Source organism: Octopus bimaculoides, chromosome 14 (genome assembly GCF_046866305.1).
Source record: "Octopus bimaculoides isolate indiv1 chromosome 14, ASM4686630v1, whole genome shotgun sequence".
Taxonomy (NCBI): domain Eukaryota; kingdom Metazoa; phylum Mollusca; class Cephalopoda; order Octopoda; family Octopodidae; genus Octopus; species Octopus bimaculoides.
In genome coordinates this window covers 32,303,087-32,327,296 of record NC_142941.1, presented here as the reverse complement: position 1 = coordinate 32,327,296, position 24,210 = coordinate 32,303,087, and the positions used below count along the sequence as shown (strand labels likewise).

The following is a 24,210-nucleotide window of genomic DNA, read 5'->3' as shown; positions in this document are numbered from 1 at the left end:
TTAATAGAGTGAAAGTATTTTGAGCATAATTTTCAAAAAATTTCAGTGGTTGTGATGAGATTGTGCTGTGACTCTAAATGGAGTGAGAGGAAACGTCTTTATCGACCTGTGGATCTGGCTTAAACCAGAGACATCAAAATGAAATGGGGATAGTTTAGACAAAAATGAGTTAAGAGAAATAACTCAGAGTGACCAGTGGCATACTTTTGAATAACATAGACAAATACAGATATACCAAATACCATACAACATAACTTTTTGATTTATCAAAATTATCTTCACCTTTAGAGGATGTGTCATAATTACCAAAATGGCAATTAAGATCAGCTCCATGAGAAGGGGAGATAATCTCAAGAATTTTTCAAAGTGTCGTGCCCTTTGAGAAAAGGACAGGCTTATTGTGTGGAGATAGAGGACAATCTTGGACACAAGACTAAGTCATTTGGCTATGGAAGATAAGGTTGGGTAACGTCTTGGTGATGATGCTTACTGAGGCAGAAATGTGTCCACAACTGTTCTCTTATCTCCAAACAATAAACCTCTCCTTTTCTTAATGGCATGTCAACTTTGGAGAATTATTGAGATTTATCTCCCATTCTCAGATGGAACTGGTCTTATTTGCTACTTGGTAATTGTAATGCTTCCTCTGGCAGTGGAAATAACTTTAATAAATCAACAATTTATGTTGCTGGTATTTGATATACAGGTATTTGTTTATGTGTGTGTGTGTGTGTATATATATATATGTATATATATATATAGTTGGAGCACTCCATCGGTTACGACGATGAGGGTCCCAACTGATACGATCAACGGAACAGCTTGCTCATGAAATTAGCATGCAAGTGGCTGAGCACTCCATAGACATGTGTACCCTTAACGTAGTTCTCAGGGAGATTCAGCGTGACACCAAGTGTGACAAGGCTGGCCCTTTAAAATACAGGAACTACTCATTTTTGCCAGCTGAGTGGACTAGAGCAACATGAAATAAAGTGTCTTGCTCAAGGACACAACGCATCACTGAGAATTGAACTCATGACCTTACGATTGTGAGCCGAATGCCCTAACCACTAAGCCACGTGCCTATATTTATACACACACTCTCATACACAGAGTAAACAAAATTTATATTTTTATAAAATAAAAAGAAAATATTTTTAGTGATTCTATGTTTTATGCATTTTTTATTTTGTTTCCAATTTATTGATTTCAGCCTCAGACAAAAAAAGCAATCTCTGGAAACATGCTACAAAGCCACATAATGTGTGACTATCACAAAATGGTTTTTTGAGTAACTTTCCTATATATCACATTAATAGACAGAATGACAATTAATTAGTAAGTATTACAAGCTCAGTTATAATTTACAGTAAAAACAAACAAGTAAATGATGCAGGAATATTGGGTTTTAAATTCCTCACTGGAAGTGTATGTTGTTCATGGTTAAGACACTGAAGTCTCACTGAAGTAGTTCAATTAACTCTACATTGGCACCATGATATAGTATCACTATGGCTGTCTGCTGTAAATGGTTGAAGCAGAATATAATTGTTTTGTTTATGAACAATATTGAGATCAAAGCCTCTGGTGGAACCAGAAAACTCAATGGGAAGCCTCCATTGGATCTACAACCTGGGTTCTGAATATGTGATCACCAGTGTGCAACAGTCTGTCTTATGTTAGGTTCATCATAAATACATTTTTAAAAAATCACGATTCTTAGTTCTGGTGAGACAACCAAGAACAAGAAAGTCTTAAATTAAGAAGAGAGATTTTCTTGTTCATATCTTGGAATGTTTCTGCAGAAGAATTATTCACTGATTCAAGATATGAGGGTGGGTTTGTTGCAGAAAAACCTAAGTTAAGCAGGATCTTTCATCACATTCCTCTGCATCTTGAGCAAGCATCTTCTGTCATCACCTCATATCAACCAAAGCCTTCCAAACTAAATTTGGTTAATGGAAATTCTGTGCACCCATTTGAGGGATTGTTCCTCTTTTTGGATAGTTCTTTAACCTATTGACCAATTTAACAACACCCATCTGGTCATTGGGTGCCTCTAGTGGAGTTTATTTTGGCTTTGGCTTCAATCTGAGGATAAATTTCTCCTTGTCTCCTAACACTTGTAACCCTTTAACATTCAGATTACTCTGTCAAATGTAATGCTTATTTATTCACATTCTATTGAATTAACAATTGTTAACTTGTAGCCTCAAAATTTCAATGAAGTGATTACTTATTTTTAGAATGTCATTGTAAAGTAGGTGTGAGAAGCCAGAATTGGTCAGTTTGAACATAAATATTTAGGCTGAATATGACCAGTTTAAATGCTAAAGGGTTAAACGTTCTGAAAATGATTGTGAACACTGTTGTTCTTTTGATGAAACCATAAAAAAAAAAAAAGAAGAATATTTTCTATGTAACCATGAGATGAAGATTTTTTCAGCATCTATGTGGTGAAGGAAAGTAAACTAGTACCAAAAAAAGGGCTATTGATGTAGCCTTTCCTCATCTGAATGGTTTTTAAAAAAAACGAAATTAAAGAAAAATCCCATAAAATGTGATAATTTCTCCTGCCTCAACAATTTAGTGAAGATTTAGAGGAATATGTAAATTGTAGGATGAGTTAAGTGGTTGCAATATTTCAACAAATACAGATAACGATAAACATTGTTGATACAAAGGCTTCCTACATGGTGTGATTGTCTTTTCCACTATGACAGCGAACAAACATTACTAAACTCTGCCCGAGACACATATTGTGACCACACACACACATACATATATATATATGTGAGAGATTTCGACTCAAAACTGAACCCAAATCTCTCAGCTCACAACTCGACCTCAGAGGAAAATGTTTCCCACGGTCAAAAGTATATTTTCCCAACAAAATACCACACATTCAAGTGAATTGCTTGTAAAACTAAGGGATCCACTATAGATAACGAATGACAAAGAAAATGTTTGGCAAAAATTAATGGCCAAAACACTTGAACTTCGACACCAATAAATCAAGGGAGTGTTAGCTAGACATAGCTTCACTTGTCAGCGCTGTAACCACCAAATGTTATAAATAGAAAGACATTTGGCCAAGGAAAGTTAGTTGCCAGCAGACCCCACACCAGTGTTACAAAGTCAGCTGCTGTCAGATACCACACACTTTACAAGGACTGTCACCTGTCTAATTTAGACATCTCGACTGTTGACTACTACCAGCCCGAGAACACGGTTGCACGAACAACTGTTATACAAATAATATTTTTTGTACACACACGCTTTGTCTATTCAAACAAGCAAAAACACTAGTTACACAAACAGCAATTCCTACATCACGAATACCCCAACTGAATTTGTTTCTTGTGAACATTTTTTCTTGTTATTATTGTTTACCTGCTGTGTTATAGCAAATGTTACCATTACAAATCTTAATAAATAACTTATAACGTATTCCAAAAGTTATATTAAATTAATGCTCTACACCGCATTCATACAATTCGACTCCTGGTTATAAACAAGCGAGACACCTGAACAATACAGTCAGCAAACACGTGAATTGAACATCGGCTTCCTCCGTGGAAGAATCCAAATACTTTATATATATATATATATTGAAGTGATGATATGTTGTCAACTTAATGTGACAGTCCCATGAAAGGGAAGAATGCTACTGCTATTTAGCCCTAGGAAACACCATTTTCTGTTGGCCATGACACATTTTCTGTATCCTTATGTTTTCAAAGGGGAAGATAAGCACCTCCACCCTGCATCCAGAGACTAGTTTTAGAGTCATTGCTCATCATCAGTCTGGAGTAGCATGGGTTACTAGCTGAATTTTTTATTAGGACAACAAATGTCATACACAGATGGTACGATACAGGACAATACAAACAAAAAATGTTATAATGAGTTCAAATGATGCTTTGTTATTTTAAAAACTTTTTATGAAATAATTAGATTTAATTTATAGTCTTTTTCTTTTCAGGGAGGGGATTATGCGCAGTTACCTAAAAGGCCCAGGAACTATGAACGAAATGGACAGATGCCCGGTCTATCACGCCCACCGCTCGCTCATCTCGTACGCATCCTCACCCGTTCAGGCGGTAGGTAATTACAGATGCAATAAATGAACGGAACCCTTTTTCAGAGCTGAAATCTCGCTATCCAGAAGATATAAGAGATATCAGCTCCAATGTGGCAGAGGGGAAGCTAATTGTAAGTCTGGCTGCCACACCTAGAAAAAGCCCAGCGGCTACACCAAGTGAAGAGAAAGATGAGGAGGTAGGTGGATTTGTGCTACTCCAGACAGATGATAAGCAATGTCTCTGAAACTAGTCTCCGGATGCTGGCTTTGCTGGGTGGAGGTGCTTATCTCCCCCTTTGAAAACAAGGACACAGAAAATGTGTCATGGCCAACAGGAAATGGTGTTTCCTAGGGCTAAATAGCAGTAGCATTCTTTTCTTTCATGGGACTGTCACATTAAGTTGACAATACACCATCACTTTATCATACAGCTACTGTATAAATCTCTCTGAGAGATTTAGAAATGTAATATTTCTATATATATTGAGTTGACAAGAAAGTAATTTTGTTTTGCGCAAATAGTGTTACGATTTTTTTGAATGACTTTTGTGAATGTCATGATTTTTTCAGTTTGACATAGCCGTTACTTTTAGCTTACTTTAGAAGCAAATTGTGCATAATTTTGTTTACAGGTATTAGTTCAGTGTCAATTTTAACGTGAAGTGCAAAAACAAACATTTTCGCCATATTTTGATTTTCTATTTCCGTAAAGGCAAGAAAGCTGCTGATGCTCACAAAGAGATATATGAAGTATATGGTGTTGATTGCTAATGTACATGTCAGAAATGGTTTTAAAAAATTCCGTTCTGGTGATTTTTCACTCAAAGATGACCTACTGAGGTTGATGATAACTGAATCAAAGCCATGGTTGAATCTGATTATCATATAACTGTGCAAGGGATTGCAGAGAGGTTAAATGTATCACACACAACAACTGAAAATCACTTAAAATGTCTTCAACTTGTTAAGAAGCTTGATATTTGGGTTCCACATAAATTGAAAGAGATTCACTAAACACAACAAATCAATATTTACAACATGCATCTCAGATGCAGTGAAATCGACCTTTCTCTGAAACGAATCATCGCTGGTGATGAAAAGTGGATTGTCTACAATAACATAGAAAACGATCATGGTCCAAGCATAATGAACCAGCACAAACCACATTAAAAGCTGAATTGCATCAACACAAAGTTATGCTGTCAATTTGGTGGGATTACAAAGGTGAGGTATATTTTGAACTGCTTTCAAGGAACCAAACTATCAATTCAGATGCTTACTGTCAACAAGTAATGAAACTGGAGGAAGCAATCAAAGAAAAACGGCCAGAATTGGCAAATCGTAAAGGTATTATGTTCTACCATGACAGCGCTAGACCACACACATCTTTGCTAACTTGTGGAAAATTATTACAGCTTGGTTGGGAAGTGATGTCACATCCATCTTGCACCATCAGATTACCATTTATTTTGAAGTTTGCAAAATTCTTTGAATGGTAAAACTTTCACTAATGATGATGACCTGAAATCACACTTGCTTTAGTTTTTGGCTGATAAGGACCAGAAGTTCTATGAGTGTGGAATCATGAAGCAGCCTGAAAGATGGCAAAAGGTCATCGAACAAAATGGAAAATATATAATTGATTAAAGTTCATTCTTTGCATGAAAAATATGACTTTTATTTCACACTAAATTCTATGCCTCCAACCTAATTGTCCACACTCCTTGCACCCCCCCCCCCACCATTTACTTTCTTCCCAAAATCCACAAACCCAACAACCCTGGCTTCCCCATCATCTCCGCCTGTAACTGCCCCACGGAACTGATCTCAAAATACCTCGACTGTGTCTTTGCCCCACTAGTGACTTCCCTCTCATCACACATCCATGACGCTAACCATGCTCTTCATCTTTTCAACTCTTTCTCTTTCCCTCCAGGCCCCTCTAAACTTCTCTTTGCTTTTGATATCAAGAGTCTATATATGGTGATCCCACACCATGAAATTTCAAGATTCACAGGTCCCACTCCCGAACTATACAGTCGTTATATTGATGACTGTATTGGTGCGACCTCGCTCTCCCACGAACAACTAGACTCCTTCCTCTCTTTTGTCCAATGCTTCCATCCTGCCCTCGAATTTAATTGCACCATTTCCAATACTGATCAACATTTAAGATCAACAAACTGAAGATTCAGAAAGAGAGAGTAGTATATCAAGAAGAGGAAGGTTTATAAACATCTACTGGGCATATTGTAAAGAAACCTATAAAGTATTTTAATTTTGACAGAAGACTGATGTACTGCTGGAAACACCTTGCTGAATATGTCTCGCTATTCAGAAGGAATAAATACTTATGGCATTTCATCTGAGATTCATGTGTAAACTAACCCTCTGACGATAGAGTGTAATTTGTAGGAGATTTGGGTGTTGTTTCCAACAAGTTTAGTAGCTATGTAAGAAACTTGGTTGTTGACTGTCTTCTGTGTGAGGTAATATGCCTGTCAATCCCAACTTTCGTGGTATTAAATTGATGGAAATGACAATCCGTGTGAAAAACTGAACCTAATTAGGCAAAGGGAAGATTTATTTCTTGGTTACATGATGTTCCTACTTTTTGCAGATGTGTGTTCAATCTCTCCATTGTGTAGTGGTTTGGTGTGTTTGATCTCTTCTTTAGCTCTATACACAGCTAACTAAACTGAAACACTGAGGATTTTACTTCCCTTGTAGTGCCTGTGACGGAATGTCAACTATCAGCCTTTTGGACAGCAGGCTGATATTGCAATAATTCGGTCAGCTGTGGAACTCAGGTATGCGATGAAAGGAATGTTTACATTTTATTTATTTTATCTTTTGTCATCCTTTTACAAGTTTGTTTTTCTTTATTATTTAATCTGTCTTTTAAACAATAAAATTAAAAGGCAATGGGCTTGCAACATCTTTCCTACTGGAGGGAATCAACAGAACTAAGACAGAGAATTTGAGACTGAGCCAATTTATTAATTTTTTATTACTGTGTCCAAAGCAATAACTAAAACAACTGGACACTAACAAATATTTTTTTTTAAATAAAGGGACTATTTTGGATGAAAGTTTGTAAGTTGAATATTAACAAAAAAAGAAATGAAAGTGGGGAACATGTAGAAATTGTTACAAAATCTTTTCAGTAGAGAGATTATAGAAATGAGATTATTATATGATGTTTTTTTTGGTTTTTGTAGCTGTGATTATAGTATGAATATACTGTGACAGGGTTTGGTAGTTGTAACTATGATTATAGGGGAAAAGGTGTTTGGTATGTACTTGTGATTACAGTATGAGTAGGGTGTAGTTGTATTTGGTATGTGGTTGTGATTACAATCTGTATGTGTTTGGCAGTTATAGTTGTGATTAGAGTATGTATACAGTATGGTGGTATTCTGTAGTTGAAGTTGTGATCAGAGCATGGATATGGTGTGCTGGTGTTTGATAGTTAGTCATGATTACAGTGTGGTGGTGTTTGATCATTATGACTGATTTTATGTCACATTGAATAAAAATGTCAACACTTCATCTATGTTACAGTGTACATCTATGAATATATCTATGTGCTGTGTGTGTGTTAACTGCTGGGGAAGCCATGTATTCACCTCTTCAGCAAGACACTTGTTTCTGCCCCTCTATCATACTTTCACATCCTTCAATACGATAACTCCACTCAGTTGAGGAACCCCATTTTGTGAGTACTTGGTCTACCTTACTAGTGCTAGTTCCATGAGAAAAGAAAAAAGCATCCAGAACAATCTGTCAAGTGGTTCATGTTAAGAAAGGCATCCACCTATAGAAACCATGTCAAGGAAGACACTGAAGCTTGGTGCCACCCTCAGCTTGTTGGTTCCTGTCAAATTATCCAACTCAAACCAACATGGAAAAAGGGTCATTAAATGACAACAATAATGACGATGATGATGATGATGGTGGTGTGTATATATATACATACATACATACAAATGTCTTCTACTATGGCCTGACTTAATGCCTTGTGAATAGAATTTAGTACGTGGAAACTACAGAAACTTGTCATACATATGCATATAGCAGGTGTGTATATGTGTTTATCTCTGAGTGTCTTTGCATTGAAACCATTCTAGCAACAGTTACGTGTTTTTGTCTTCCATAAATGATACATCCAATAAAGGATTAACATGTAAAGCCATAATTCAACTCTTATTTGCAAAACTAGGGTTAGATTAGGAAGGGCATCTGGCTGAAGAATACCACCTCAAGAAACTTTATCCAATGCATTTCACCAGGTGTAAAAATTATAAATATATATATATAATGCAGGCATGGTTGTGTGGTTAAAAAGTTTGCTACCCAACCACATATTCATGTAGTGTATATTTGTGTGTGTGTGCATGTAACCTTCATTTAATTAAGGTAATCTCAGCCTGATGATAAACCAAGTTGAGCACCCCTCATTGCATAACTATTAGATCAGAGATTCAGCTAGCTAAGAAACATATGTAGTGTGCATTTTACCAGTTCCACTCCTTCAGTTAAAATTTTTATGTGTATGTGTATGAGTGTATGTATATTTGTGTCTCCTTATTCTGACATCACATAATTGTTGTAAATGAGTGTTACAGTAATAAAGCAGCCTTATTCATTTCCAATATCCTGTGGAAAACGTGGCTAGTTATGAAAAATCTTTGCCAGTAAACACCCTTCTGACTCATGCAAGCATGGAAAAGTAGATGTTAAAAGTGATGATAATGATGATGATGATGATAATATATGAGACCACTGTGAAAGATTGTGAGGTATAACATTTGTAATAACTTTGATAGATTTAATCTTTTTGTTTTTTCTTTGATTCTATTCATATGATGTAGGGAGAAGCAAGATATGCCTATTGATGCTGTTGAAGGAAATTAGGTTGCTAAGTCTCTTTTGAGAGATGTTTGCAAAAAAGTCACTGCTCTGCTCCTCCTAAAACGTAGAATGGGGTATGTCAATGTTACTTGTGGATGACATGTATGCAGGAAGTTAGTGAAGAGTGATGAGTGTAGGGTAAGTATATGTTTAAAAGAAACAAGTAGGCCCATCAGTTGAATAGAAGGAAGGATGTTGGCTACATAATCAAACTTATGAGCAAACCAGAGTTGACAGAATTTTAGGTTGGAGAGAAACATGTGTGTGTGTATATGAAAGAGAGACTGAAAGTAATGAATGAAATATTTGTTTACAATTGTTTCCATTACCTGTGAAATATCACAAATTAGTAGTTAGTATTGTCAGAGATGAGTCCCTTTTCAGTAATGGAGCATGCTGGAATGTGCTTTTATAGTCTGAGATACAGTTTTGTTGAGAGAAATAGCGATATTCTGGCAAGGGTTGGAACTTGTTCTAGGATGTTTGAGGGTGATGGAAGCATCACTGCTGGAACTAATGTTGGTGGTATTAAGGTTTGAGTAATGACAAATGTTTTGAATATAGAGAAAAAGTAAAGGTTGCTGAGGTCAGGTTTAAAGTAAATCTTGATAGGATGATAGCTTTGTTGGATATGTGATGATATCAGCTGATGTTCTCGATGGTTCTCAAGGTTCTGCTATCAAAACCGTCAATCCTCTTTGCCAGGGTATTTGCAAAGGATCACATTTCTGTTCCAAAGAGGAGAATGAAGGGGAACAACAAAGAACCGTGTGCATGCACACATCAGCTTGCAGCCTCCCTCATAGCTATCCATTGCATGCGCTGGTATGAACATATCTACTGTTTCCTGCTAGATCATCCTACCAATGCTTTTCTCTCATGCAATGCAGCAGCTAAGGGCTGGACATGATTAAGGAGGTTTCTCCAGAGGCTTAACATCACCCTGCAGAATGCAGAGGGGCTGGCTAGGAACTGCCAGTGATAGAGAGCACTGGTGGACTTGGTTGGCTCTATGCATGATAATATCTCTGGGATGACCCCATCCCCATCAAGTAAGAGTATGAAGCAAGTGAACAAGTATGATAATGATTATATGTTGCTAAACTGGACTATGAACTATGAACAGAAAGTGAGGATCAACCAATGTACAGAGAAAGGAAGAGAGACTGGCATATTCTTAAGAAAGAAAGAAGTTTTAAAGAAGGAGCCATGTAGCAGGTCAGACATATCTTGTGTAATTATCACACAGTAGTATAATGTTAGTCCAACATTCATTGAGAGTTTATGCTTATGAGTAAGCAAAATGATGATCATTTGAACCACTGGTCAAACTACTGGAAGAATTGTGCAAAATTAAAATTAGCATAAAATAACTACCTGGTTGGTCAATATTAGGTGAGTTGCTTGATAGATCAACATCTACAACAAATAGAATAAAATATACAGCTCATTCTCCATCCAAGTTCTTAACCTTTAGAATTGTTAACATTAATGATAAACTGGTAGGAAACAAGTATTTTATCAATATGCATGTGTGTATATATAATGACAATATTCTTGAATATGGGTATGTTTGTGGTGTGAATGTCTTTGTACATATACATGTATAGGTGTGTTACATATGTGTGTTTATATTCTTGTATGTGTTTCTGTGTAGGACGGTAGTTCTGTTGTAGAGTATAATATATGATGAGTCTAGATATTAAAAGTTCAAGTCAAGACACTATGACATAAACTTTTCATACTTATGGGTTTGGGAGAAAACAAAACAAAAAAAAACAGGTAACCAATATGTAACTGTTAAAGACTTATAGCGACATCTATCTCTACATCAATGAAGAGCTCAATGAATACGGAGCCTTCAGATTGCTACTTTTGGTCAGTCACTACCATGCACGTATATGTGTTTATATACATACTCACACATCACACATACACACATATGGAATTTATGAAAGGATAGTTTTTACTGCAGTTGTTTTGACAATTTTAGCAGCTGTCACTTTTCAGCATCAGTTCAGATATCTTGTAGAATATTAGAATATTCTGGTCACTTACAAGAAAGGAAACCTTCCTGCACACTTTCAAATGGTTTGTTTTCACAGCGCTTTTGCACATGTAGAGCAAGATTTTCTTTACTCCAGAAATACTCATTGCAAATCTGACACTGGTGGCTCATCACCTCAGCGTGCGATTTCATGTGGACATTTAAACTGTTCTTACGAGAAAAAATCTTCTTGCAAATCTCACATTCAATTTTTGTAGCACGTGTATGAGTTCGCATGTGTATAGTCATGCTGTATTTCCTGGAACATGCTTTCCCACAGATCTCACATCGATACGGTTTCTCTCCTGTGTGTATTCGTATGTGATGTTTCAAGGTTCGAACGTCAGCAAAACAGTAACCACAGAATTTACAATTAAATGGTCTTTCACCTGTATGGATTCGTTTGTGTGTATTGAGATGCTCTTTGCGAGTGAAGACTTTTTCACATGTATCGCAACGATATGGTGTTTCACCAGTATGACTTCTGGTGTGCAGAGTTAAGTAGTCTTTTCGGGCAAATACCTTATCACAATACTCACAACTGTAAGGTGTTTCACCGGTGTGTCTGCGCATGTGAATCCTAAGCGAGCATTCCTGGGAAAAGTTTTTCTCACACACTTGGCAGTGGAAGGGCATTTCCCCAGTGTGTGTTCTCATGTGCACTTTAAGGCTTCCCTTTTGAGTGAACATCTTATTACAGACGTTGCATTCGAAAGGTTTCTCTCCAGTATGTGACCTCCTATGATAAACTAAACTGCTGTTTCTATCAAATGTTTTGTCACAGAATTCACACTTGTGTACAGGTTTCTCCTTTGGTACATCTTTTTTCACACCCATCTCCTCTTCATGTGTTTTCATATGTTGCTTTAAATAAATATTTTGAGAGAATATTTTGCTGCAAATACTACAGTGGAACAGGGTTTTGTCTTTCGGCTTATCTGTCAGCTATTAAAAGAAAACATATTATTATCATTAGCATTATTATACACAAGCAGCATAATTATCATAATAATTTTTTGCATATTATTATACATATCATTATATTGTTAGGATACAGAGAACATAGGTGCCAACAATTGGAAGATACAAATAAAGCTTCCTTATTTTAGAGCAAAACTTTTAACAAAAAATTAAATGCTAAGGAATTTGGCAAATCATCCAAGCAATGCAGGCAGATATCTGCAGTGTTACAGTTACTTAGTTTCATTTGTAATTGTCTAAGGTTAGAATGAAAGCTTTGTTGGTATTAAAACTAGTAATCTAACTACTAATGTTGTTACACATGTTCCCCTCCACTTTCTTGAATCTAAGAGTGCTTAGTAATGACTTTCTATAATTCTTTCAGAGCAGTTCTATTACTTTAGCTACTTGCTACCATTCCTCAAGACATGTCTCCAATATTTTTGTGAACCCTTAGTGGTTAATAAAGAAAACATTATTATTATTATTATTACTGAGTGAGAGAACAGCGCATGCCATCAAAGTGACACTGGGGTACAAATATATGAAGCTCAATATACCCATTATGACTACACCAGGCACATGCATCACAACCATATGTGTGCAACATGGTGATCTCATATTAAGATAAACAACACATGACCTCGCAGGTGGGGCCCAGTTAGAATTTTCTTCAGGTCGAATAGCCCATCCCACTAAAAAGCTTCCTGAATAAGGGTTGTTTAAGGATGTTGAATGAAATACCCATGTTTCCAGAGGAGAATGATTCAAACCCCAAAGAATTCCTCTCAACATGGCTATGATGCTCCCCCACTACTTCTGCTCATGATCAGAGATGCACATATCGTCAGCCACCAAGGGACATGCTCAACTGGTTAAGGTCCAACAACTGACAAGAAAATCTGTGGTATTAAGCAGAATATTTGCTGTAGCCCATCTTTTATACCAAGACAAAACATGTACACAATAACACGTCCAATCAGTTAAGATCAGAAGCCATGAGAGCCACTGTCTGATACTGCATCAGGGCATTTATTATAATAATAATAATAATGATAATGATGATAATAATAATAATAATAATAATAATTATTATTATTATTATTATTATTATTATTATTAAGGCAGTGAGCTACCAGAATCATTAGCACGCTGGGCAAAATGCTTAGCAGCATTTAGTCACCTCCAACCTCTGGAAAATGGACATGTTGCATTGTCACTGAGCTTCTACCAGTACAAGAGTGATCTCAGCTTCTCACAGCTGACTTATGCTATCTCTATATGGGTCCGATCTTTCTTTCTCTCGTCTCTTAATATCCATATTATGTGTTCTTCATCTAAGCTACACACCAATCACTTCCCCCTCAAACAGCACCGCTCTGGAATTCCCAACTTGTCCATGTTTTTCCAATAGCAGTCAACTTTCAAATATTCAAGAAAAACATCAACCACACTGATGCCACCAATCTCCATGGCCAGTGAAAGTACCACAGATACAAACCTTTCCTTCAGAGCAAACATTTTTTTATTTTAACCCTTTAGCCTCCAAACAGGCCATATCTGGCCAAAATATTCAACCTGCTCTATGTTCAAACTGGCCAGATGTGGTTTCTCACACCACTTCTATAATATAATCCTCAAAATTAACAGTTATATCATCAAAATAATTAATGCATGATTAATTCAAAACAATGTGAATAAATAAGCGTTACTTTTGGACAGAATAATGTGAATGCTAAAGGGTTAATGAAACTAAAGTCCACTGAAGAAGGTGTGTAACCTAGTAGTTTGCAAGATCGTAGTTTTACTTCCTGGACCAGGCAGTGCATTGTGTTCTTGAACAAAACATTTAATTTCACATTACTGCAGTCCACCCAACTGTAAATGAATAACCCTATGATGGAGTGGCATCCCATTCAGAGGGAATGTTGTGATCTTGGCCACTTATGTGCCATGAAAATTGGGTAACTGACCCTTTGAATCCTAGGACTCAAGACAATAATGTCCAGAGGTTGATGATGATGAAATTCCATCTAAACAGAATTTGCGAGCGGGATCGTTGCTGGTGCCCCTGGGCTGGCTCTTGTGCGGGTGACACATGAGGTTTCTCAAGCGAGATGAGCGTGGCCTTTGCCAGTACCGCCTGACTGGCCTTCGTGCGGGTGACACGTAAAAGCACCCACTACACTCTCTGAGTGGTGGGCTTTAGGAAGGGCATCCAGCTGTAGAAACACTGTCAAATCAGATTGGAGCCTGGTGTAGCCATCTGGTTTCACCAGTCCTCAGTCAAATCGTCCAACCCATGCTAGCATGGAAAGCGGATGTTAAACGATGACGACAATACGTACAGACATATATATATATATATATATATATATATATATATATATATATACCACCTGACTGGCCTTTGTAGGGTTTTCGAGCGAGATTGTTGCCAGTGCCCCTGGACTGGCTCTTGTGCGGGTGGCACATAAAAGACACCATTTCGAGCGTGGCCGTTTTCGTGCGGGTGACACGTAAAAGCACCCACTACACTCTCTGAGTGGTTGGCGTTAGGAAGGGCATCCAGCTGTAGAAACTCTGCCAAATTAGATTGGAGCCTGGTGTTGCCATCCGGTTTCACCAGTCCTCAGTCAAATCGTCCAACCCATGCTAGCATGGAAGGCGGGCGTTAAACGATGATGATGATGATGAATACAGAATGCAAAGAGATAAAAGTAAGAAACACAAAACAATTATTCTACCACTCTGCTATTTCCAACATATGACTGTTCTAATAATGATCCTTAACAGAGGAACAAGATCTGAAATTTAAAGGGAGGGGACGTAACCAAATGATATCAACCTTACTATTTGACTGGTTCTTTATCTTATTCACCCTATAATAATATCCATAAGGCAAAAACCGTTTCATACAAAAGCAATTCTACACCCTTGAAAATCTAGCATGCACTGCAAGAAGGTGGAGGTGCATCTAAAGGAGGAGGAGGAGGAGGAGAAGAAGAAGAAGAAACAACAGCTTTTCGAATATCAATTGATCTTTACCTTGTAACTCCTTTGGAATAATTCCATGTTGAACAGGTTTCTGTTTCCAAATCCTTCAGGTCTGAGAGGAACAACAGAAACAGCTACCACCACCTTATCGTCTTACAAAGCTTGTTTTCTGCCCAAAACAATATAAACACAAAATATACAAGATTATAATTTTGTAAACCATCAACCAGACTTTTAGAGGTCATTTTTTGCAATATTTGCAAGTATGCTCTCTAAAATATTTACAATATTTACATCTACATAACATTTATTGTTGCTTTCATTCACAATCACCATCATGATTTATTGTTGGTGGTACACATGTCAGTAACCTAGAAGACTTGTCTTAGTTTAGAGTAAAGGCAGGTTTCAAGTTTGAATGTAATGTGGAACTATATACAAGGCCAGTAATAGGACACCTGACTGGTTTTATTTTAGAGAATAAAATATTTACAATAGTTGATGATCAAAGTGATAGATATGAATTGTATATGAATCTATATACTGCTGGTTCTATTGACAGCCACCTAGTTGTACAAGAATTCATGATCTTCAAAGGCTCTTTATCATTGATAACAAGGTAAAGTTGTTTGTAGGCACTTTGTCTTGTTGAAGAATGAGAGGACCATGTATAGGTTTCGGATACTAAAAATTCTAAATTTATGAGCAAGCATTCAGCACAAGTGTGGGATACTGCCAACTGTAAAGAATGATATACACATCTAAATAGAAGTAATGATGGAACTCCTTTTAATTTCTGGAAAACACCATTCTTGACTCCTATCATTACTCTAGCATTGTCGGTTCCTATAGCCAGTAAATTTTTTATATCTAATTTCTTTTTTACTAATTCAATTTTTAAGGCATCTACAATGCCATCTGCATCACATGTTTCTAAAGATACCATACTGAGATATGTATGTACCACTTTTTTCTGAGTGTCACTATAATATATGGTAACAATTCCCAACAACTTGTTTATTGATATATCATTGGATTCATCTAATAACAGGCTAAATTCTCTATCTTCTATATCAGAAATCAAATCTCCATCAAAATATGGAGCTAGAACATTTCTCACAATATTTGCACATTTTGTACAATGCAACTTCACTTTGGATATAATATCACTATCAGACATAATTCTTACATAACTCTATTAAGCGATCACAGCTATTAAACAATGAGTGGCAACAAATAAACATTGCTAAATTTGCTTCAAGATGTCTTATCATTTTTGGTTTTAATAAAATTGGTAAGAATCATTTGCCGGGGAGTTGATGCTTTATGTTTCTTTGCTTCACAGTGGCTTACTAAAAGAGAATTTTGCCAACATATTACATCAACAATATCTGCAATGGGCTTTAGATTAATCACTAGGTACTTCACACAACCACTTAGTAAACGCTGGCATCTTAAGCCATTCCTTTCGGAGTTTTTGCTGGTACAACTTTGTTTTTCTTTGCTCATTATAATGTAGTGGGAAGCAAGAAAATAAATTGAATGATTAATAAATATATAAAATTGAAAACAACTTATCAGTTTGCTGCTAACAATTCTTTCATTCGTCATTAACAATTCTCATGTTTGCTGCTTACAAATTCATGCAGTGAGGAATACTGATTTAGGATGCAGAGTGGCCAACTTATAAATGGAAAAGTAAAATCTTCAGAAATCCTAAAACTGTGTTCTGATATAAACCTGGGAACATCATATTTCACTTCCAATCTTACATTTAATATCTATTGGTAAAACCACAAATATATCCACAATAACCACAATACTTGAAAAAAAAAAAGTAAGTAGAAATATAAAGGGGGAGACCCCACCACCCCCGTACTTCTATACAAGATATATAATCCAAAACAAGCATGAAAAAACACAGGCCTATTTTAAAACAGTCAAACTGAAAGTAAACGAGTCAATCTGTCATGATAAAAACTCATCACTACAGAATAAAGCATTGTTAGGATGAATTTCCATGCTTTCATTCTTTGCAACATATTTACATTATTGCGTAGTGAGTTCAGGTGCTGACACGAGTTATCTTCTCCCCCTCCCTCCAGCAACACCACTCTGTATCCTAGCCGGTGGGGGTGGAAAAGTTCATAACTTGATAAACTTCCTTTTGATAAACTTTCATTTGAAGTTTCAAGAAAGGGAAAGAAAAATTCAACAATAGCCGATAGTACTAAAATTTGGCTATAAGATACATTAACGAAAGAAAAGGAGGAAAAAGAAGAAAAAGGGTAACTATTGTCGAAATGTCATGATCAGAGAAAAATGCTAAAAAATGCTAAATAAAATTTTAAACCTGCTATTTTCCCTGCTAAATGCTAGATTCAAAACTTTTCTGCTAAATGCTGAAAAAAGAAAATGCTAGATCTAGCATAAAACATGCTAAATTGGCAACCCTGCCACTACTGCCTGACTTCTATCTTTCAGAAAGTCATGTAACCACTCTCCAAGTTTTCCAGCTACGCCAAGATCACGCAGTTTGTGGTATATCATATCATAATCCACTTTATCAAAAGCTTTTGCAAAGTCAAGGTATATTACATCCATATTTGAGTTGTTGGGTACCTGCCTCAATACCCAGTTATAGTGCTGTAAGAGCTGGATCAGGCAGCTCCTACCTGGTCAAAAGCCATGCTATCAGTCAGCAAGTCATTTTCTTCAAGGAATGCAATCAATTTCCCTCTGACTATCTGTTCCATGACTTTGCTGATGTGTGAAGTCAGAGAGATAGGCCTATAGTTTTTGGCATCTGCTCTGCTTCCTCCTTTATGGATTGGGCATATTATTCCCTCCTTCAGTTTGCTTGGCAGCCTGTCATTTGCAAGAAAGATCTGGAAGAGAATCTGTAGTGATTTTGCCAGGGCATGCTTACATGCTTTGAGGATTGCTGGGAAACTATCAGGACCAGCAGTTGAGTTTGCATCCACCTCATCTATGGCCAGTAGTATATCTTCTTCACCAATGTCAATGTAATCCATCATAACTGCCTCGTTGGTTATAGGTGAGGCGGCAAAGAAATCCACTGGTTCATTCACTTGTCTGTGTTCCAACGGGGTGGCAAAGACACTTTTGAACTGGTCATTCAGTACTGTCTGTGATGGAGCCATCCTTTTGGAAGAGGGATCCTATTTTGCAGTGTACTGAGGCTGTTTCTTTGGCATAATGAAAGAAGGCCTTTGGGTTTGACTTAATGTTTTTTATAACCTAAGCTTCTTTCACTGCTCTCTCCTTCCCATAGGATTGTTGCAGGCTTTTTACACCCTTCGTCTGTCATCTCATGAGGATCATCCTCTCCCTTGGAATCTTGTTTCTTTTTGTGTTGGCCTTGTGCTCTGGGACATATTTCTGGCATAAGGTTTGCATAACAGACATTTCGGCCAGTCCTGTCTGAAGATCTCTTTTTGGATTGATTTCTAGTTTGCTTTGTTAAGTTCAGATTGGAGAGATTGTGGATGTTTCCTTTAGACTGTATGTCTCTGGCTACTTTTGGTCTATACATAGACAGCTCTAACTACACAATAATAATAGCAACTCAACACATCATTCACTAATTAACTCGCTCATCCAAAAAAATAGTGTTAAAATATTTCTCAAGAAACATATTAAAGAAAAAAAAAACCCTTTCGCCTCAACTCCTCAACTAACATGTACTGCATACATACATATGTACGTACGCACTCACACATGCTGAATGTGCTACTAATTACAAATTATGCCTGAAAATATTTGAACCCTGGTTTTGCAAAAAAAATCTGCACATAATAGTCACTGCTGCATGATGGGTCAAATGAAGAAAACCTTTACGTAATCGCTCGATTTGCTAGAAATAACATCCAAATATCCATCAAATCACAACCAGGCAGACGTAAAGAATGTGGATCGCACCTACTTTCGTTTTTTTTTTAAACAGAATCCCCCATTTTCGAATACGGAAATTCTGATTCTGCAAGAAAAAAAAAAACAGCATTTTAAAATTTTAATTTCCCCGCCCAAATTCTTCAATTTTCACTTTTTTCAGAAATTTTTTTTTTATTGTGAAATACATAGAAAAATACGGAGGTGGGGGATTAAAATTTTAAAATGCTGTTTTTTTGTTTTTTGTTTTTTGCAGAATCAGAATCTCCGAACTCGAAAATGGGGAATTCTGTAGAAAAAAAAAAAAAAACGAAAGGGGGCGCGATCCACATTCTTTACGTCCGCCTCACAATAAAGAATGATACATTGAACAATGTATTCCCTGATACACAAAAAAGATGCGATGGTCACATCTGGAAATCCTTGAGTATAGGTCTGCTCGACCAGAGTTAAACAACAGTATAGGCACTACCCACAAGAAACACTAGAAACCATTACTTTATACCAAACATTACGCATGGTAACGTCCCCCACACGCATTATTGTTGTCTAAACAACACATAGAACTACAGTCACAGTTAAATCGCAATCAAACCGATCACTAGTACAGCATTTGACCAAAGGAGTCACTCACCTTACTGGAAATAGCTGCCAAATCGACCTCGAATCACCAGTGGCGTTGCTAGTGTGTGCCGCTCGAGGCAACGCTTGAATTTATCACCCACCATACAAGATTATACAGTAGAATCAAAAGTGCTATCCTCATAAAAGCGCCGGTAAATTTTCAGATTAACACTCGCACCATCTACACTAGGGTGTTAGGGTTAGGGACGGAATTCCCTAACCCTAACCGCAACCGTAACCCTAACTATAAAACCCTAACCCTAACACCCTAGTGAAAATCGTGCGGGTGTTAATCTGAAAATTTACCAAAGCGCCACCCAGAACGGACTATCTTCATTGCAACCCACCTCTCACTTAGTTTGATTCGCAGTAGCCGTAGCTACCCTAGTGAGGTTCAGTATTTGGCCTAACTGTGAAGGCTCCAGCTGTTCGACTGTTTTAGATAACGACTGCATCGGCCTCAGACACTACACAATAAGATAAGAGACAGAGCAAGAGGAACGGTCACGGCTGGGACAACTCACCCCTCGCCTAGCGTGATTCGCAGTTGCTGTAGCTACGCTTACGAGGCCCAGCATTTGGAGCAACTGTGAACTAGATAACGGATACATCGGATAAGAGACACAACACTATTCGACAGGATAGAGAATAAGAGGGACAGTCACAGCTGGGACACTTTTGGTCACGGTCTGTAAAAAATTCCCTCAACATTAACATTTGACCAAAATCAGGAACCAAATATTAGACTTGACTGGGCTTCCAACAATTAAATTTAAAATATTCAAAACATCATACACAACCAACATAGCAGTCTCTGCAAGACAACGAAGGAGCTTCTAAGCGGCTGGTCGGTTGGCATGCTAAAAATAGCAGCAAAATCTAACCCTCCTCCTCAACAAACGATACATATTGGATAGTCTTGGATATACTAAGTCTAAAAATAAAACAAGATGGTCATCGTTGGAGAGATTTGCAGCCAAACAATAACTGTATTCACACACACACACACACACATACATACACACTACTACTAATGTCATATCTACTGATCAACAACGACCGAGAGATTCCGAGCCAACGAAGGAACCCCAATGCAGTCGTTAAGTAGCTAGAAATAGCAGCCAAGGTCCTTCAATTTACATTCTACCAATGAAATAATACATAAGATAATGTAGTCCTATGCAATTCTGAAATGAGAAGGTGGCCTGGGGCTACAGCAATGAGAGAAAGTGGTCTTTCGATCTGCAAAACTTAGCAGCCAAAATTCCCTCAATGTGTATTCTACCGTTTTGAAACAGAAAGGAGATTAAATTACTATAAATCCGAGATACACTGCCTTGGGTTAAAAAAAAAAAAAGAGACAAACTTAGCCCCAGCATGGCCGCAGTCTACTGACTGAAACAAGTGAAAGATAAGTCTGACCAGTGGCTAAACAACAATAATAACACTTACCTGCATTAGAAAACAAAAATATTCTTGTTGATGCGTGGATGGATACCAATTATGACAGCAGCAGTCAGGTGTAACCGACCAACACCTAACACCTACGTGGTCACTTGATCTGTTAGAAATAGCAGCCAAATCTCCCTAAAACCGCACCTTGTCGTCTGAAAATGGGAAAGATACATTAGATAATTAGTAGTTTGAGAAAAATATGGGATGGTAATAGATCTTTTCCAATTTGGGGGTTAAACAACAACTTATTCACGTTAGCAACACCCTAATGCACGCCAGCAACACAACAATACACAAACTACGAATCAATAGAAAATCCTCAGTGTGGTCGCTCAGCTTGCTAGAAATAACAACCAAATCATCTTCATCACACCACATTCTGGACCAAACGATAATGTAGCTGTAGATAAGCAGTGCACGACGACGACGACAAAATTCGCTCCAGTGATTATTTTCTCTGAGAACAGCTAGCCTTCTATGACAATTCCGGAACCACGAAATACACTACAAAGCGATCGAGTATAACTTGTCTGCTTGTTACGATCACCGCTTAACTTCATATCCAGACACAAAATGAAATTGTTGATGTTTGACCGCAGCCCAGCGCTGACAGAACAGCCCTATTGATCAAAAGCCAACCGTGACATCCTTGCCTTTCCAGATATAAAACACCTGAGACTACATTGGGTACTATTTAATTTTTTTTTCTTTTTAAACGGTAGTGTATAATGGCTGGAAGGAAATTTGTTCTATTTCTAGCATGTTGAGAAAGCATGTAAAAACTACTTTATTGGTTTGTCAAATCAAGCTGTGAAATAATCCTAGTAGGACATGTCCGAACTATCACCATACAACATCCTATGCAGGCCCATAGTGATTTAAAATAAGACTGGGGATAAACATCTTTTATGATATAAATTTGTTTTAACCATAGATTCTCTAGTGCAACATATCAATAGCTTGAACATTATACTGCAGCCATACGACTCAACAAGGGAGCCTCTACCTGGTAGCTGGACCAGTTAGAAAACAAAAAACAAAATCTCACAAAAATCACATTCTGCCGTCTAAACAAGGACATGATAGAATCAGATAATGTAGTCCTTTATATCACTAAAACCGTGTATTGGTCATGACAGCAATGCTTTTGATCAGGGTATTGGATTGGAACCAAATAGCAATAAAAATAAAACCAACTTTGTCAGCAACATTCATAGGACTGTCCCAGACATCAACAACAACGTCCACAGCATCAACAACGGACAATAAAGATCAGACCGTACCAAGAAGATGGTAATATCTCGATATTAAAAATAATAAATAAACGGTTTGGAGATTAAACAATGGTGAAGACAGTGTGAAAACTTTAACTCGATCACCTTATTCAATGGTTTGAGATCAATCACCAATATATGTACATATCCAATACGTAAAGGATTCAATGGTGGGAAGAATTTCTTTTCAAAGAACTATATATATACATATATATAAACAAACACACATATGTATACAAACATAAATATATTTCATACAAACACATACACGTGTGTGTGTTTGTGTGTGCGTGTGTGTGTATCTGTGTGTATGTCTGTGTGTATGTATACACCCACGCTTATGTATCAAAGTGACACAAACCTCCAATGAATATTTTAAGTTTCCGAAAGATGCCGGAATAATTCTAAAGCGGTGCTGAGGAACGCAAGTTCCGAATGTAAATTATTCCTCACGAATGACAAAATATACTGTTATTTCAAATTCTGTTTTGTTCTTTTTGCTGTTGTTGAATCTCACAGCTTTGTCTTGTATTCAATAAGACCTACGAACGCTCCTTTCATGTTGAATAGTTGTTCAAAATAAATTAAAAAAACCCTCAGAGGACAGTTTCTGTGCTCTGATAGCCATTTGTACACACTAATACACTAACATGCCACTCCTGCATACGCACGCGCGTGTACGCTTACACATACACGCCCAGCCATTTACCGTCTGCTTCTAGTTTAACACTCACACACCTTAGTCCAGGATTGCGTCTAGTGAAGTTTCACTTTCGGTAAGCATTCAGACCATACGACTGATCAAATATTCCCTGGTACCAGTGACTTTAATCTTCACAAATGTACTCATACATATGATAAATGCTATCACTCTCAGATCTGTATGAAAAGCTTCTCTAAGAATTATCACTGGTCGCACACCACAAGGTTTAACAGAATCTACTGAAGCTCGCAGCATTACCACGGGTGATGGCGAGGCTCAGGCATTGTGAAAGCCAGGCTCCCTCACGGGCATCACCTGACACCTCTGCGGGGTGAGCTGCTAACGTTCTCAAGAACTTTGCGGTTAGTGGTCCCCATCCCTACCTACTATTTTCCCGAAGGTGTCCAGGTTGGACCCTCATTAATCTCACCAGTCTATGAGGGTTTGTATTGTCTACCCGCTAATTTATTTAGTTTTTGTTATCAAATAGCAAAACAGGAAAACGCTTGATCTTGTAAATCCACGACTAAAAATTGTTTACGGAATAAATTTAACGACTATCTCAAATCGAACACATTGTTTCCTTTACAATACAAACTTCGCTGAACAAGGTAATCGAGGCGAAGGTAAAGAATACGCACACCCGGTGTTTAGGGTTACGCCGTCATCGAATTTAGGTTTATATATCAAAGAAGATCTGCTCTCTCTCTCGTGTGTGTATGTATATATGTATAAATGTAAAAAATAGTCACAAGTGGAAGCAACGCTGAATTACAGAACTCACGAGAGAGAGAGAGAGAGAGAGAAAAGAGAGAGGGAGAGAGAGTTTAATATCACGAATATTAGTGCGCATTATTACATTAAAATGATTCAATACCCATGGCCAAACGTTTTGCTCTATACATACTATCCAAATGAAATTTGTGATAAATAATGGAATGGGATCTGTAAATATAGAAAAGTTGTGATAGTGGAGCATAGATAAAGTAAGTTTAAGATAACCAGTTAAGTTCTCTGATTTCCAGACACCATTTTCCTCTTAAGGAATGCAGTTTGATTGTAATGTTTCATTTTTTTCTATTTGGGTTTCAAAATGAAAGACTGCAATTGTTGGTTGTTGCAACATAGTTTAAAAGCTGTAAAAACGGAACCTCCTCCTCCTCCTCCAACTACTACTACTACTGCCACTACTACACACACATTCATACATACGTATATATATATATATACACACATATGT

The 24,210-nt window shown here is 37.2% G+C and overlaps 2 protein-coding genes across 9 annotated transcripts; both read right to left on the bottom strand.

Annotated features, from left to right (window-relative positions):
• Positions 1-7,063: 7,063 nt before the first annotated feature.
• On the bottom strand, positions 7,064-24,123 carry LOC106874058 (uncharacterized). 8 transcript variants are annotated; one of them, XM_089362669.1, is made up of 5 exons: positions 22,373-22,659; positions 20,991-21,145; positions 18,945-19,002; positions 15,054-15,171; positions 7,064-11,990 (listed from the first exon to the last, which is right to left on the bottom strand). In XM_089362669.1, the coding sequence occupies exons 4-5, from the start codon at positions 15,078-15,080 to the stop codon at positions 11,049-11,051; spliced, it is 969 nt and encodes a 322-aa protein (XP_089218795.1). In that variant the 5' UTR covers positions 15,081-15,171; positions 18,945-19,002; positions 20,991-21,145; positions 22,373-22,659; the 3' UTR covers positions 7,064-11,048. The 8 variants fall into 8 exon arrangements, with proteins under 8 accessions (XP_089218795.1, XP_089218796.1, XP_052828782.1 ...); XM_089362670.1 differs by having other exon boundaries at positions 18,949-19,002; XM_052972822.2 differs by having other exon boundaries at positions 22,629-22,659.
• On the bottom strand, positions 15,379-18,032 carry LOC149132678 (zinc finger protein 862-like). The gene has a single exon (XM_089362675.1). The coding sequence runs from the start codon at positions 16,180-16,182 to the stop codon at positions 15,508-15,510; it is 675 nt and encodes a 224-aa protein (XP_089218801.1). The 5' UTR covers positions 16,183-18,032; the 3' UTR covers positions 15,379-15,507.
• Positions 24,124-24,210: the final 87 nt, after the last annotated feature.